General features: G+C 38.0%; 1 protein-coding gene across 4 annotated transcripts; it reads right to left on the reverse strand.

Annotated features, from left to right (window-relative positions):
- Positions 1-7,090: 7,090 nt before the first annotated feature.
- On the reverse strand, positions 7,091-13,883 carry LOC131050572 (probable trehalose-phosphate phosphatase H). Of its 4 annotated transcripts, none has more exons than XM_057984784.2 (13): positions 13,436-13,883; positions 11,258-11,340; positions 10,570-11,005; positions 10,306-10,446; positions 10,119-10,190; positions 9,763-9,885; positions 9,337-9,393; positions 8,743-8,844; positions 8,528-8,611; positions 8,359-8,428; positions 8,064-8,134; positions 7,772-7,864; positions 7,091-7,568 (listed from the first exon to the last, which is right to left on the reverse strand). In XM_057984784.2, the coding sequence occupies exons 3-13, from the start codon at positions 10,780-10,782 to the stop codon at positions 7,491-7,493; spliced, it is 1,104 nt and encodes a 367-aa protein (XP_057840767.1). In that variant the 5' UTR covers positions 10,783-11,005; positions 11,258-11,340; positions 13,436-13,883; the 3' UTR covers positions 7,091-7,490. The 4 variants fall into 4 exon arrangements, with proteins under 4 accessions (XP_057840767.1, XP_057840761.1, XP_057840773.1 ...); XM_057984778.2 differs by lacking the exon at positions 13,436-13,883 and adding an exon at positions 12,531-13,268; XM_057984790.2 differs by lacking the exon at positions 11,258-11,340.
- Positions 13,884-14,100: the final 217 nt, after the last annotated feature.

Consider the following 14,100-nt stretch of genomic DNA (forward strand, 5'->3'; position numbering starts at 1 on the left):
CAAGGATTTCTCAATCTTGATTTGTCTGATGTGGCTGCTGAACTAGTTAACCATCTCCGTAGTGTCTTCCAGAGTTTCGTCGTCCTCTTTAAGTAATTGAACATCCACGCAGTGTAAGTCCTTCTGCATGGTCACCCTCAAGGTCGTTAATTCGCCACGCAGACTGGCCGACTCATTATAACCCTGTTCAATAATCTGATTGCGCCACTCAATACTCTCTTTGAAAATGAACATTACATCTTCATTTAGTCCTGACACTTGATTTTCCGCAAGAAAGTTCATTGGACCATAATGTTGAATATCACTCATCTATTTTGAAATCACAACCCACTTAGATTTCTCCTTCTGCCACGTGACCAAGTTAGAGTCCAATGCTTTGGTGACCTCATTGGCATCCTTAAAAATCTGGACTAAATCCATTATGTAGTTAGTTGCCTGTTGCATGATTGAGGTGAGCCATTCTGAGAAAACCTCAGCAATCATCCTGTTTCGCTAAACTTCATCCAAGAATTTTTGATTGCTAGGTGATTTTGGACTAAATGGTCCTGAATGTTGGGACAATGGCAACGGGCTATTCTGCAAAGCATGAATATACTGGGCCATTTGCACTAAACTTTGTTTCAACTCAGCCTTGTCTCTCTCATCCTTCCAAGTACGAGAGATAATTCGTTTAGTGGAAGTCTCCAGATGCTTCACATCCATGGCTCTAGTTCCGACCCCCAAATCAATTCGTTCAACAACATAGTCCGCTTCTAAAGCCATAGCAGCATCTTTGTTGGACTCGGGTCTAGCAATGTCTGTGGTCCAATGCTTTGTTCTCTCGTCAAAATCAATCGTTGCCTCTATTTTTAACTTTTTGGGCTTTGCAAACCTTCCCAAACATTTACTCACAATGTCCTCCATTGATACTGAAATTGGAACTACATTCCTTTTCCTGGTGATTGAATAACTTAACCATTTTGATGCTAGAATCAGTTCTTTTGAAGGCATGGGCGGAAATCCTGCTGAAGATGGCGGCGTGGCATGGTCTATATGAGACTGGATTTCAAGTGTCCCTGAGTCCTGAAAAATAGTATCTATGTCAATTGAAACCTTATCTGCTTCAGAATCAGGGGATGCCATCTCGTTCGGTGTTTCTTCTACGTCCAAATCCAGAATGAGATGAGAAGCCGGCGGCTTGAAACCCTTCTTGGACCTTGACCTGGTAACTCGACCAACAATAGAAAGCTCAACCCCAATGTCAAGTTTCTCTTCTTTAATCCTTGTCTGTCCTTTTCCTGCATTAGAAATGGGAATGTTAGTCAAAATAGAAGTTTTACTTGTGGTACTCCTCTTCCCACTTTTGCTTCTTGAATCGGTTACTCGTCTCGAATGAAACCGGCAACTTCTAAGCCAATTTTTCGTCCTGCGGATTACACTAAAAGTGCATGTTTGAATACTATCCCCCATCTTCTTGCTCCAATCCACTTCTGGAAGAGGTTCATCATGGACCCGCTTCATAAACTCTAAGTCAAGTATGTCTTCATCATCAGTGATGACATTTGAGGTATCTATGGGCAATTTCATGTCATAAATTTGCTTCAAAGTTAATCTGGACCAACCCCTTCTCCATACTTCAAATCCATCCTGGCAACCCTCCCAGTAATCTTCCAACTGAGGAACATGTTGATCAGGTACCATCTTCTTCACATACTGAGCAATGAAACCCTTACTATCAAAATTATCTCTTTTCACAAAGGTCTTCAAATGAAACTTTTTTAGATTCTAGTTCAAGATTCAGTGCATCAGAGACTGACCTACAGCTATAATGGCCTAAATCAATGGGAAAACTCCCACTTGTGTCGGAGTCCTCACCATAATCTTTTGTGACATAAGCAAGTTGTCTAGAAACTTCGATCAAAATGCAAGAGTCTGAAACGTACCTGGGAAGTCTAAAGGGTTCACCTTTAAATCCTCAAACTCTTAGATAAGTGAAATGGTTGAACTGTATAAAGAAACTGCCATATATGTTAACAAGCTCAACTACTTCTGTAGACATTCTTCTATGCAAATTACCCTATAATTCAAAGGTTAGCCTTCCAGCGAAAACATCATTCCAACAGAGATAATCATCAACATGTCCTTTTAAGGTCAGATTAGGGTGATATTCATAAATTCTTATGCCTTGAACCCATTTTACATGGGACAATCCTGACCATTCTCTCACACAGGCAAGCATATATAACAGATAGGATGACATATAAAAATTAGGCATTCCCAGATAATTACTCAAACCTTCATGTAACCTTTCCGCAATGACAGTTCCCCAGTCGATGAATCGACTTCTATCCAGAGTGACCTGGATGAAGAAATACATCCAGTCCTCCTAGTAAAAAGAGTGGGAATTACCCTTTACCCTGCTCAACAGTATCACCAAGTCTCGGATTGCAAGAATTAAATGTTCACGAGTTAAAGGTCTCGGCAGCCTCGAGCCTCCTTTTTGGAATCTTAGGAGCCAATTCCGTGCAATCACAGCTCTATAATACTTCTTTTTCTTAGAGAAAATCCCGTAGGATTTACCAATGGTCCAGTCTTCATAGGGCTCCTGGTGTGGAATACCCCTGGCTACCATTACTGTCTGTCTATCAATAGACAACAAGACTTCACCATCATTTTTCCTTATGCATCTATTTCCCTTGTCATAATGATTCATGCATTCCAAGACTAACTCCGGGCAAGGAGCAACTGTGGGAAAGGCGGCAGCTTCTAATAATCCGCTCTACGCTACATCTCTCATCATGTGGTCTGTGGTTGAATTCTTTACTCTCCAGAAAGACATCTAAATCTAGCTGAACCAACGCTGTATCACCTAACTCCGGTAAAGAGCTTACAAGGGAAGATGAGCTCATCAATTTGGGCAAAACAGGCCTCATGTTTTAGTTAGTGGTTTTCCCAAATTAATCTTAGGCGAAGAAGGAAAATGAAAACAGAAACAAGCAGCCAACAGAAAACCCAGATCTTTAAAACAAACTGCAGCAATTTAGAAAGTTGTTGAACATACCTTCCTCTGTCCTCTGTAAACCTCTATCACAGCCTACTTCTCTTGCTCCGAAAACTCCTTTTTCAAAATCTTCTCAAGAAAATAATAATTCCTACGAGACAACTACCCAGTTTTAAAATCGAGAAAATCTTACCCATCATTACTAAAGTTGCCTTCATTACTCCCCGTTCGTGTGACCTTACTCTGAAATGATTGCGTTGAAGCATGCTTAAAATATTAAGTCACTTCACTTCTGACACAGCGAATCCTCACACATACTTGCCATAAATGACAGATTTCAAATCATTGGAGAAAGAATATTCCTCCCCTCGGCGGTCGTTTATCGTGCTCTAAAAGTCTGCGTCGTCACCACGTGGCAAGTCACATGTCTTTCAAGAAATCTATACATAACTTTAAGTCTTGCGAAACCATCGCAACACAACACTAACATGACAAATCTTGAACCTTGAACCTTGAACCAAAAAGGTTCAAGTTCAAAGTTCAAAGAATACAAAATACCGACGAGAACAAGTAAAGATTAAAATCGCACGGGAGGAAAAACATTCAAAACAACACCCGTTGAACCTTGAACCTTGAACCAAAAAGGTTCAAGTTTAAGTTCAAGGTTCAAGTTCAACGTAGTGGAACTTAACAAGGACCAAATTACATGAGCAAAAATTTAAGCAACTTTCTTGACCAATGAATTAGATAAGCATTACTTCAAACCAAGACGCATATGGAATGGAAATTTTATATGGGCCCAACAGATCTGACATTTAGACATAGTAGGAAGGACCAAATATGCACCAAAAATGAAACCTGCACAAAACGTCAAAACTTGCAACCCAAAAATGCAACAAAAAAGCATAGATGTTTCAAGAACAACATCATACTTGGAGATTTCTTTGAAGCATAAGAAGTGTGTGATGATTGCTTTGAAGTTGGTTGCTTGAGATAGAGGTTCAAAGACAACATCATACTTGGAGATTGTTGGAGGTAGTATTGCTAAAGGCACATTCATCTTGATTCATATGTTCATGTACCTTGCTCGGAAATAGTGTGGATCCTCTAAAAGTTTTGTATCTTGCCTTAAGGCAGTGCGTCTTATCCTGCAAGTCCCTTGCATCTTTCCCTAAGGTAGTGCACCTAAACCTGCAAGTCCTTCAAGGAGTAGTGCACTTCCTTGGCGGTGAGCCTAAAACAATACTATAATCTTATTCATATATAGTGAGTTGATCCTTAATGTGGTTATTCCCTATTTAGATTTTCCACTAAATCTTATGTTCTCTTGTGCATGTGTTCATTGTTCTATCTTTCATTACTACCAATAAGATCAAGGTTAAGTTGATATTGAATTGTGGTTCAAAAGTTCAAGTATTTGATTAAGACTGATTCACCACTACCCCTCCTCACCACCCCCTGCCTTCTCAGTCTTGGGGTGTGTTCAACACATACATGTATAATGTGCTCCCCATTTGGTCAAAGTTATGTGAGGTGTCAAATTTATATGTTAATAGTTGGTTAGTATGATCATGTACAACATGCACCACCATGTGTCAAGTGCATATGGCATTGAACTAATTGAATTAGTCTAGGTGTATGTGTTGTCCATATGTAAGTCAAGAAAAACGTTGAATGGTTAAAATAAGTAAAGCTAAATTGTAGACATGCAATTGTGTATTGCATATCCAAGAAGTACTCATTAAATTGTGTAGAACTGTTGAAATCAATATTTGCAAAGAGTTGCATGAAACCATTTTAATGAAATGTATCATCAATACAAAATACATCTTGACAAACTATTATATACACAAACAAATTTATATTTGAATCAATAGAAAACACAACTATATATACCCCTAAACTATATATACCCCTAAAATGCCTCTGCATTCAATGCAATAGAAAAACACAAACTATATATACCCCTAAAATGCCTTGCATTCAATGTAAAGATAATCTTAAAAGGGACCATAAAACAAAAGAAAAACAAAATCCATAACAGCCACTATCGAATTGAAACATGTGAGTCAACCGAAGAAACTAATCAAAATATTGAACTTGCATAACTTAATAGTTTTGGCACGTCCTAAATACTTTCCTATCTACCATAGGCCTAGAATTAAATTCGATGGTGGGCCCTTGCCATTTGACAGCCTAGGCATCGTTAAAACAGAAAAAACCGATGAAATATTCATTGCTCTTCTAATATTAATATGGTGAAATCAGAAAAAAAGACTATAATAAATATTCAACCTAATCATTACGAATTCTCTTTTTAACCGCAAGTGAAATGAAATGACAACAATACGAGAATAGAAAACTTCGCAATTGGTGTGTAAAGCAAAGATTTTGTTGAATGCATTGCATAATACTTTTAATTTTCATTAATTGTTATTTTAATAAAAGTGCGAAAAGTGAGCACAATTATTTGGACATTTTAAACAGTTTGAAAAAAATAGAGAAAAAGGGATTGTATTTAAGCCCGAGTGAATAAATAATTATACTACCATACCGTCATTTTAAATAGTTTAAAATGAAATGCTTGCATTCGACATAAATCAGACGATCATTTCAAACAGTTTTAAAAGGACATTATGTGCTTTTGACTAGTAAATACAATGACAGGCCCAAACATAAACAGTAAAAAAGATATAAATTGCATTTGACGGCATGAAGAGTAAATGCAATCATATGGTCGTCAAATTTGACCGTGGAAGGCTAAACAGATCTGATCGTGCCGATCTTCTTATGGACCATTTATAGGAGTAAGTAATTTGTATGTCCCCGTACAGTTCTGTACGTCTTGTATCCTAGATTAATAACCCCGATTTCTAGAAGAATCTTTGAAACGGTATTGACTGCAATCTAAAAGCCCATTGTAATTGCGCATTCTTGAAATCGAGCCTGATTATTAGGCACAGGCTATAAATACAATATGTTTCAGAAAAAAATCACTTGATTTTTCGGTGTATCATCGCGCAAATCATTCATCTATCCTGCATATGCACACAGAATGAAGGTGGTAAATAACCCTTTTTGAAGACCGTAATGTCCATCCCCCACTAGGATTTTCTGCTCTGTTTAGCCCTATCTTGTTAAACAGGGCAAACCACTAAAAGGAAATTTGACCTGAAACTACCTAAAGTCTGTGCACCTTCTAGATTTTAATACTATCTAGAAGTATTCATAAGAGAGATTAGATTTTCACAGCCCGTTAATCTTAGTTAGTTTCTGACTTCTACTGTGTAAACCTTTTTTTTAAACAACATTTCAGATCACACTCCATGATCTATCATTAGAATGAGATGAGAGAACACTAAGCAAGAAAAATTATTCACATATCACAAACCCTCTCTAACCAGTTTAACCCTTGCAACATCCTTGCACCATTGAGCTCTAAATACTATCCAATATGCTGTTATTATAAATTTATAATGAGCATTAAACAGTGGGCTACAATCAGGTGCCACATTGATACCCTAATAGATAAGAAATGGGCAAGCTGCAGCTGTGCTCAAAGTGAGTGACAAGTAACCACCTCCATCTCTCAAAAGCATTTAGTATTAACATGCTTGGGAGGGTCCATTAGTGTGTCATGCTACTTCGACCATCCCTTAAAGTTTTGGCCCTAGCTCACTTTGTATGAGAACTAATACTTCAAATTACCAGAGATGTTAAACCACCATAAGGCTTATTTTTTGAGTTTTGCCTTGTGGTTTCTTTGGCATTTCTTATTAAGTCAAGGGCTTATAAATTGTTTACCCTGTCTGAATGAGAACTAAAACTGAAAAGTACCAGATGCCAAATCGTATAAGAATTATTTGAGTTTGTAACAAAGGCATAAAAGTTTCGGTGGTAGTATAGTTAGTACAGGCTTATGTGAATTTTTTTTATGCAAAACAGAAGTGCCGACGTTTTTGTCTGAATGAGAAATTATATCTTCAGTTGCAATTTGCATGGACCTTTATTAAAGCCTTCCAAGTTCACAGTTAAACAAACCCTTTAACGGTTTCACTTGCCATGCACTTAATCACATTATTCATCACAATCCATTTTAAGACACCAAAATAATAATAACAAATAGTGGAATAGTTCTTAAGAGAGCTTTTACATTTCCTTTCCAAAAATTGGATATATGTTCCGAGACAAAATTAGGCAAATCACCATTGCTCAGCAATTGGGAATGCCATTCTTTTTTCTTTTAACAATTTACCATTCCTGAATACAAAGTGGTGAAAAAAATCACCAGAACTTGCCAGGTTAATGGAATTGAGGCATTCCTTCCTCAATTACAAAGAAACAACCGGGCAGATTTATCAGAAACTTTAATTTGAAATACAAAATGATGACGTATTACACAGATATTGGTATCATTATATAACTTTAAAACCACCCTTTATTAGGGGGCTCTCTATGCACACTGTCCATTCTGAGATCCACGCTTGTATAGCAGATTCAGAATGACCATTTATACTTTAGACAGCCGACCCCCCTTTGGCATATTATGCTGCTTCCACTGACCGAGGCGTTGCAAAAATTTCATTACCTACAAGGCATGCATATAAACTTATCATCGATGAAAATTTCTGAAAACAGGACAGGAGTACTAATATCTACTAAAGAGTTTTCAAAACTCTGTATCATTCAAAAAGATTCAAAAGGGAGTGGTACTTTCAGATTAACTAAAAGGAAACACAAAAAATCCATACAAAACAAATCCTATCCTTTGAATAGAGTATATTGTAATACCTCAGTTGGTTTCCTAAGAGAATAGTTTGCGCTTGTTTCTTTGGGGGATTCAGAGACGAGGATCCCAAAACCTTGACCTCTGTCTCTCAGTACCTATCAAATTGAAGAGAATTTTAAGTGATTCTATTAAAAAGTCTCAAAATACATGAAAAAGAGCTTACCACATTTATCATCAACGTGAACACTATGCTACCACAGACTATCAGGATCTCACATTCACATGTTCGCCATATGTTTCATGCTTTTATTCTAATGGCACAAAATTGAAATTCTATCCTCGAAGGCATCTTACCTTAAAAGCATCTTCATCTGTACGATCATCTCCTATATACAAAGGTAGTACATCATTACAATTTGCTAATCCTGCAAATAATCAACAATGTGAGATTAGAGAGGTCCTTACACGGGAGAAGCAACTGTCCAGTTACTTGATAAAGATCGTTACAGGTTAATAAAGTTTCGAAAATCTATTCAGTGGAACAAGAAGCTAGAAGCCCCACATGATCGTTACAGGCTAATGAAGATTCAAAATGGAACAAGAAGCTAAAAGCCCCCAAGTACTAAAATTCGCTTTCAAAAGAACTCACCAAGTGATTGTAGTAAAAATTCAAGGGCCTTTCCCTTATCCCACTTGATTGGTGGGCGAATCTCTATAACCTGCATGAAAGCAACTCTCAGTATGAATGCATGTGAATTTTCTCACCACTCTAATATATCATTATAAAGCACAAGATAGTCTGCGTCTAAAAGGCTTACCATTTTTCCTTCAGTTAAGCGAATTCCATGGTGCTGGTACTCTTTCAGTACACTGAATATTTGCTCTTTAAGTGCAGCCCAATTCTGCTTCAAAACAATTTGCAAAGCATAAGCATTCTTGTGGTATTTTCCTTTTCATTACAAATGCTCAAATCCTTGTTAATTAGCATAACCAAAGTATATGCTGAAAACATAAGTTACATGTCCAAACCTACCTTCTGTTCAACATTACGATAATGGACAGAAACACAGAATTTGTTGTTTTCAACTATGGCTCCAATTATTCTCTTCGTCTTCTCCACCAATGATGCAAATATCTGCATAAGCAGACCACCAGTTAGGTACTAACATGATGAAATCCTGGAAGTACAGATACATTGCTAAAAGGCAGTATGATTCAATAGAAAGCATTAACAGCAACACTAACAAAATTTCACAGGACTCAAGACAGTTCTTAAAAACTTCCAAATTCCAACTAAATGCTTTTTCAATACTATGCATTTAAATTATAGTGACCATTTGAAGCATCAGCTACAACTTATATTACAATATAAACAATCCCATGAAACTTAGAATCTTGTGCATGGTGTGTGCAGGGAAGAAAGCATCTGTATTTCTCTAATTTGGCTCAGGCTTATAAGTTACAGATAAAACATCTTCCACTACAAAGTTAAAGTAAACAAGTGCAAGACAAATCTTGGTAATGAGACTAAAATTTGATCTGCTAACAGGAATCATTTCATTCCACCTCTCTACTGATAATATAGAGCAGTTTCTATAAAACTAAAAAGAATAAAGTTAGCTCATACCTTGTCCATCATTGGTAAAAATTCACTCGCAGGCTGGTACAGAATGCCATTGTTGCCCTGTCACAAAAATAAAAAGAAAAATTGTGAATAACGAATTCCTAAAAGCAATTCAGCCTGATGTTAGTTATTACAGAAGCTATTGGCTAAGCCATTGCATATAGTTAAGCTCCAGCATCTGGTACCATAGCTCCATCAGATCATTACACATCTTGCAGTCTATTCTCTTCTCTATGTTTAAAGAAACTCCCTTCCCTCCACAAAATTGGAAAGTTCATACCAATCTAATGCACTAAATAGACAGCTGTGCCCCCTTCTCTAGACATCTATAGGTATGCAACCATTTTCAATCCACTCTTACATACCAAAATCTGTATTTAACACAGGATAGAGTCATCTTTAAAAAGAAATGCCTCAAGTTGCACTTACCGTTCTGTAAGTCGCCTTGCCATTGGCTTTGGAACCTTTAGAACTTGGTGGTTCTGGTCCCTTAATGTCCATTCCATGGCTACCGGCATAGTATAGCTCTTCCAACTTGACAAATTTAACGACCTGGGAAAATTAGTTAAACAAAAGCAGCATACCATTAGGAAACCATAGCAATTACATTTGAACATTGCCAAAAGCACCTCTGAAACTGTTACTCCTTAATAAGTTTGTAGCACTTGAGCTATTTGCACATAATCTTTCATAACAGAGGGAAAGGCAACTCTCTAGATCTAACTAAATAAGGCATTCGGGAACAACGCACAACAGCACAAGCATGAAAAAAATGCAAGCCATACCTTTTCCAGGCACCTTCCACTGATTATAGCAGTTGGAAAACGTTTTGCCACAGTTTTAACTGCATCGCGCATCTGAATATGACAACAAATATTATATCAAAGAAAAGAAGCTGAAAATAGACCCTATTTAGCATCAAGCTAAAACATATGCTCCATTAATGAAACCAATAAAGCATATTATTATTACCTGGCTAGTCATGTAAGCCTTATCAGGATTATCAACAATCGGTGACAACGTGCCATCATAGTCTAGGAACACTACAATTTGTTTCCCTTCTGATTTAGACATAATCTCTCTAAACCTGTCAAGTGCTGAAGGATGGTGCACCTGCATTTATATATCAGATATAAAAAGTAAGTATAAGTTGAGATCAGAGTGAATCTTTCACAGAGAGGCAAGGCTAGAAAAATTAAAGCAAAAAATCCTTTTGCAATGTAAGTATGAACTTACAGTCCACTCGCTGTAGGCATGAGTATCCTTAATAATTTGAGGAACCCTAAAAAATTCATTCATGTGTTGTTGAAAATCAATAGGACTTAAGGAGACAACAGATGCTGAACTTGGAGTATAAGGTGATGATGATGAGCATGAAAATATTGAAGAATTGGAGACTGCAACAGGGGGGTCAGTAAGAACAGGATTGCACTCTGATCCAAATGCCATCACACCGAAAATCACTATAAAATGGGCTCTACTGAAAGCACTCAGAAGTTGGACTATAGATCACTTGTAAGCCAAACACTTTTTGTAGATTTCAAACGGGTGCGCTTCGCCTAAAGTTTTCACCGCCCAGTATGTCAACCAACCCTCTTGTCTATAAAAAACCACTTCTTCAAAGTCTTCTTTATTTTGCTGTTATCAATGCAACCCATCAAGTTTTCGACTCCTGGTAGCAAAACATAAAGCTCGTTAGAATCAAACTACCCATAAGAAAACAATAATTAGTAATTGGTCCACAGAGTTATAATTATTTAGGAGATAAAGGCATTGCAGACGAGGAAAAATCCATGCAAAAGCATATGAAATGGATACCAATGGCCAGGTAGATAATTGACCATTAAGGGACCCTGAATCAGCTTAGACATGGAACCTGGACATGATAGCATGTACAAAAATGGTGAATCTATGAAGTTTATACCTGCACATTTCTAAGAGCGTGCCACAAATAGGATGCAACTGAAGGACTTAGATGTCAGCTATAGCTTTACTTCAGGCTGACTCCTATAGAAACACAAGCACAGAAATAGGTAAATGAAAAGGTCAAGGTAATATTTCCAGGCAAAAAGAGCAGCTCAATACAACAATGCCAAATTTAATGGACAGTATACATAGTTTTATTGATAAAACGCTATAAATTCAAGGCCCAATCGTCATAAAGGGCTGCAATACCTACAGAGTATGTCAACAAATCATAATGAAAAACATGATTTCTACCAAGATAGATAAAGTCATCTTCGGGGCAGAATAAAGAAAACAGAGCCCTGTTCGCAAACCATGCCCAGAGCTCAAGGCACTCAAAAAAATCGAATGATAATCAACATGACTTTTAGCAGAGAGACAAAAATGTATTAATTAAAAGTACTCTCTGTGAGAAGAATTCGTTTGGAATTCCTGAGTGATATAGACTGTCATCGGTCAAATTCATAATTGATTCCACATAAACTCCTCACATGTCCCTGTGCATCACAGCCAGTTCTCTGGGAGATATCTAATCATTCAAGCCCTGCAATAGAGAGAAATCTAAGGGGCCTTCTTTCTTTGATAAATTTCCCATGGCAGGTTGGGGGTGGAGTGCTTCAAAAGCATCTTCCCATAACACGCCCATATCTTCTAAATACCCAACCCTGCCATACGCATGCCCTAATAATATTGCAAATATTGCAGAGCAAGGACATTAAAACAGACCTAATGATGGAATATGCAGATAATTAACCCGTGACGAACATTACCAAAAAACCCTACCCAGATTGACCAAATACTTAAGATTGGGAATTATATTGATTCCGTCGAAGATACTATGCTCTTCCTGTCACGACTCTGAAAAAGTCTTTAATGGGTTACAACGCCTGCAAAAGGAAAAACAAAAAATCGAGATACTAGATCTGCGTGCATTGAATTCATATAAATACATCTGCATAGATCTAATCAGCCCTGATCTTAATACAATATTGCGATGCAAGAACCAATGTCGAATACCAATCACATTGGAAGCAAGGAGATCCAAAGCAGGGCAGAAGAAATTTATCCAAGAAAGACGAAATATAATGCCAGCTGCTTATAATACAAGGTATTATATAATTGTTATCGCAGCCTGTATGGATCCTAAAACTTCTCTCTATAATACAGGAAGAATTCACAGAGCTTGCAAAACAATAAAATATTGAAGAACGGAGAGACGGAATGAAGGCTACCTTGCGAAAAACTCATGCCAAAGGGCATTCGGGGCAGGGCGAAATGATCTCGTTGGCGCCAAGGCCACACAGAAAGCCGAAGCAAACGAAAGGAGGGAAAGAAAGAAAGAAGGAGAGGAAAGGTCGAGCCCAAGCCCCCATATATATACATTTTTCAACTCGCTGATTGGGTCCTATTTTTAGACTAGAACAACAAGTAGAACAAGAAGAAGAAGAAGAAGAAGAGGAGGAGAAAGAGCACGATTGCAAGGAAAACGTTCGACCCACAACAACCTTCAACAAAACAAAATTTACTATATTGCATTTATTAACACGCGGAAATAACACAAATGTCACGTATATGGTCGCCCTCCCACGCAATTTACGTAAAAGTCGGAATACTGCCTCCTGAGAAACCGCTGGCGAGCGGTCACATGAGAGGAGGCTATAAATTCCTTCCACGCTTCTATGACTTGAGAGTGAGTCATATTTTGTAAAAAGCCAGGAAACATCCCCGCTCAAACCGTGGCGTTACAATTTGATTGCGGAGTTGGAGGAAAGTCAATCTTCCCGGACGCCAAAGACATCTCACCTTCTCTTTCTTTATTAAATGCGACCCGGATTTCCCAAAATCCACCAAATCCCACGTAAATGTAATCAACAAGGAAACGCTTACACGACAAGCGTTTGAAAACCGGCTCAAAGAATTAAAAGAAAAAAAAAAGAAAGAGAAAGTAAACACCCTGTAACGCGTTACACGACAGGGATTTCGGAAACAGCTAACACCCAAAATTAAAACCAGAGAAAAATTCTACATATGTTAAAACAAGGAAGAAATATTTAGCCGCCACAACTGTCGGGACAAAAGGAATTGCAAGGAGATGAATACTAGGCACATTCAAATTTGCTGCCAGCCGTTTGCTTACCAGGTATTTTCTGTCATACGATTGGCCGCTTACGTGTTTTTTTGGGTCAATTACGATGCAGAGTAACCAATAGTCAAATTCAACTCCTCAACCACCAATCTTCTTATCAATCTCTCAGCAGCAACAACACACCAGTAAATGAACAAAACGAGTTCGGGGAGGAGCTATTACACAGCTGCGTGGGTTGATATAGGGCAGGCAAAAATTTTAATGTGTGTAATAAAATAAAAATATAATGATATGATAACAACAGCAACAGCAACAGCAACGATGATATTATTGTATTGCGGGGACAAGGAAAGCACTAAGAATGCATGCTCAATAAGCTTATGCTGCACAACTGAAGTCAAGTCGGTAGGTTAAAAGACCGGAGAAGCAAATCAAGCAAGCAAGCAAACAAATCCAACTCATGAATGCTTCTCCTTGGCTTAGGATTTAATTGGACGGATGAGATTTTGTGTGGCCAGGCCTCCTCAATTTATAGCGAGAGTGGGAGGAAAGAGAAAAAAAAAGGGGCAGGGGCAGCAGGGGCAGAGACGATCCTTTAAATGGCGGCGGGGCCACGTTGCGGGACCGCTAAACCCTTTGCAGTGGGGACAGGACACTTCTGGGCCACTCCGGAGTGTGTTTCTGAATTTACCCTTCTTTGCCAGCCTGGCCGGCCG

This window comes from Cryptomeria japonica, chromosome 10 (genome assembly GCF_030272615.1).
Source record: "Cryptomeria japonica chromosome 10, Sugi_1.0, whole genome shotgun sequence".
NCBI classification, from domain to species: Eukaryota; Viridiplantae; Streptophyta; class Pinopsida; order Cupressales; family Cupressaceae; genus Cryptomeria; species Cryptomeria japonica.

Coding starts and splice junctions, on each gene's coding strand:
- LOC131050572 (XM_057984790.2), bottom strand. CDS start 10,782: ATGGCATTTGGATCAGAGTGCAATCCTGTTCTTACTGACCCCCCTGTT. Junction 9,394..9,762: donor GCAAGGCGACTTACAGAACG/GTAAGTGCAACT, acceptor TTTTTGTGACAG/GGCAACAATGGCATTCTGTA. Junction 8,135..8,358: donor ATTTTTACTACAATCACTTG/GTGAGTTCTTTT, acceptor GATTATTTGCAG/GATTAGCAAATTGTAATGAT.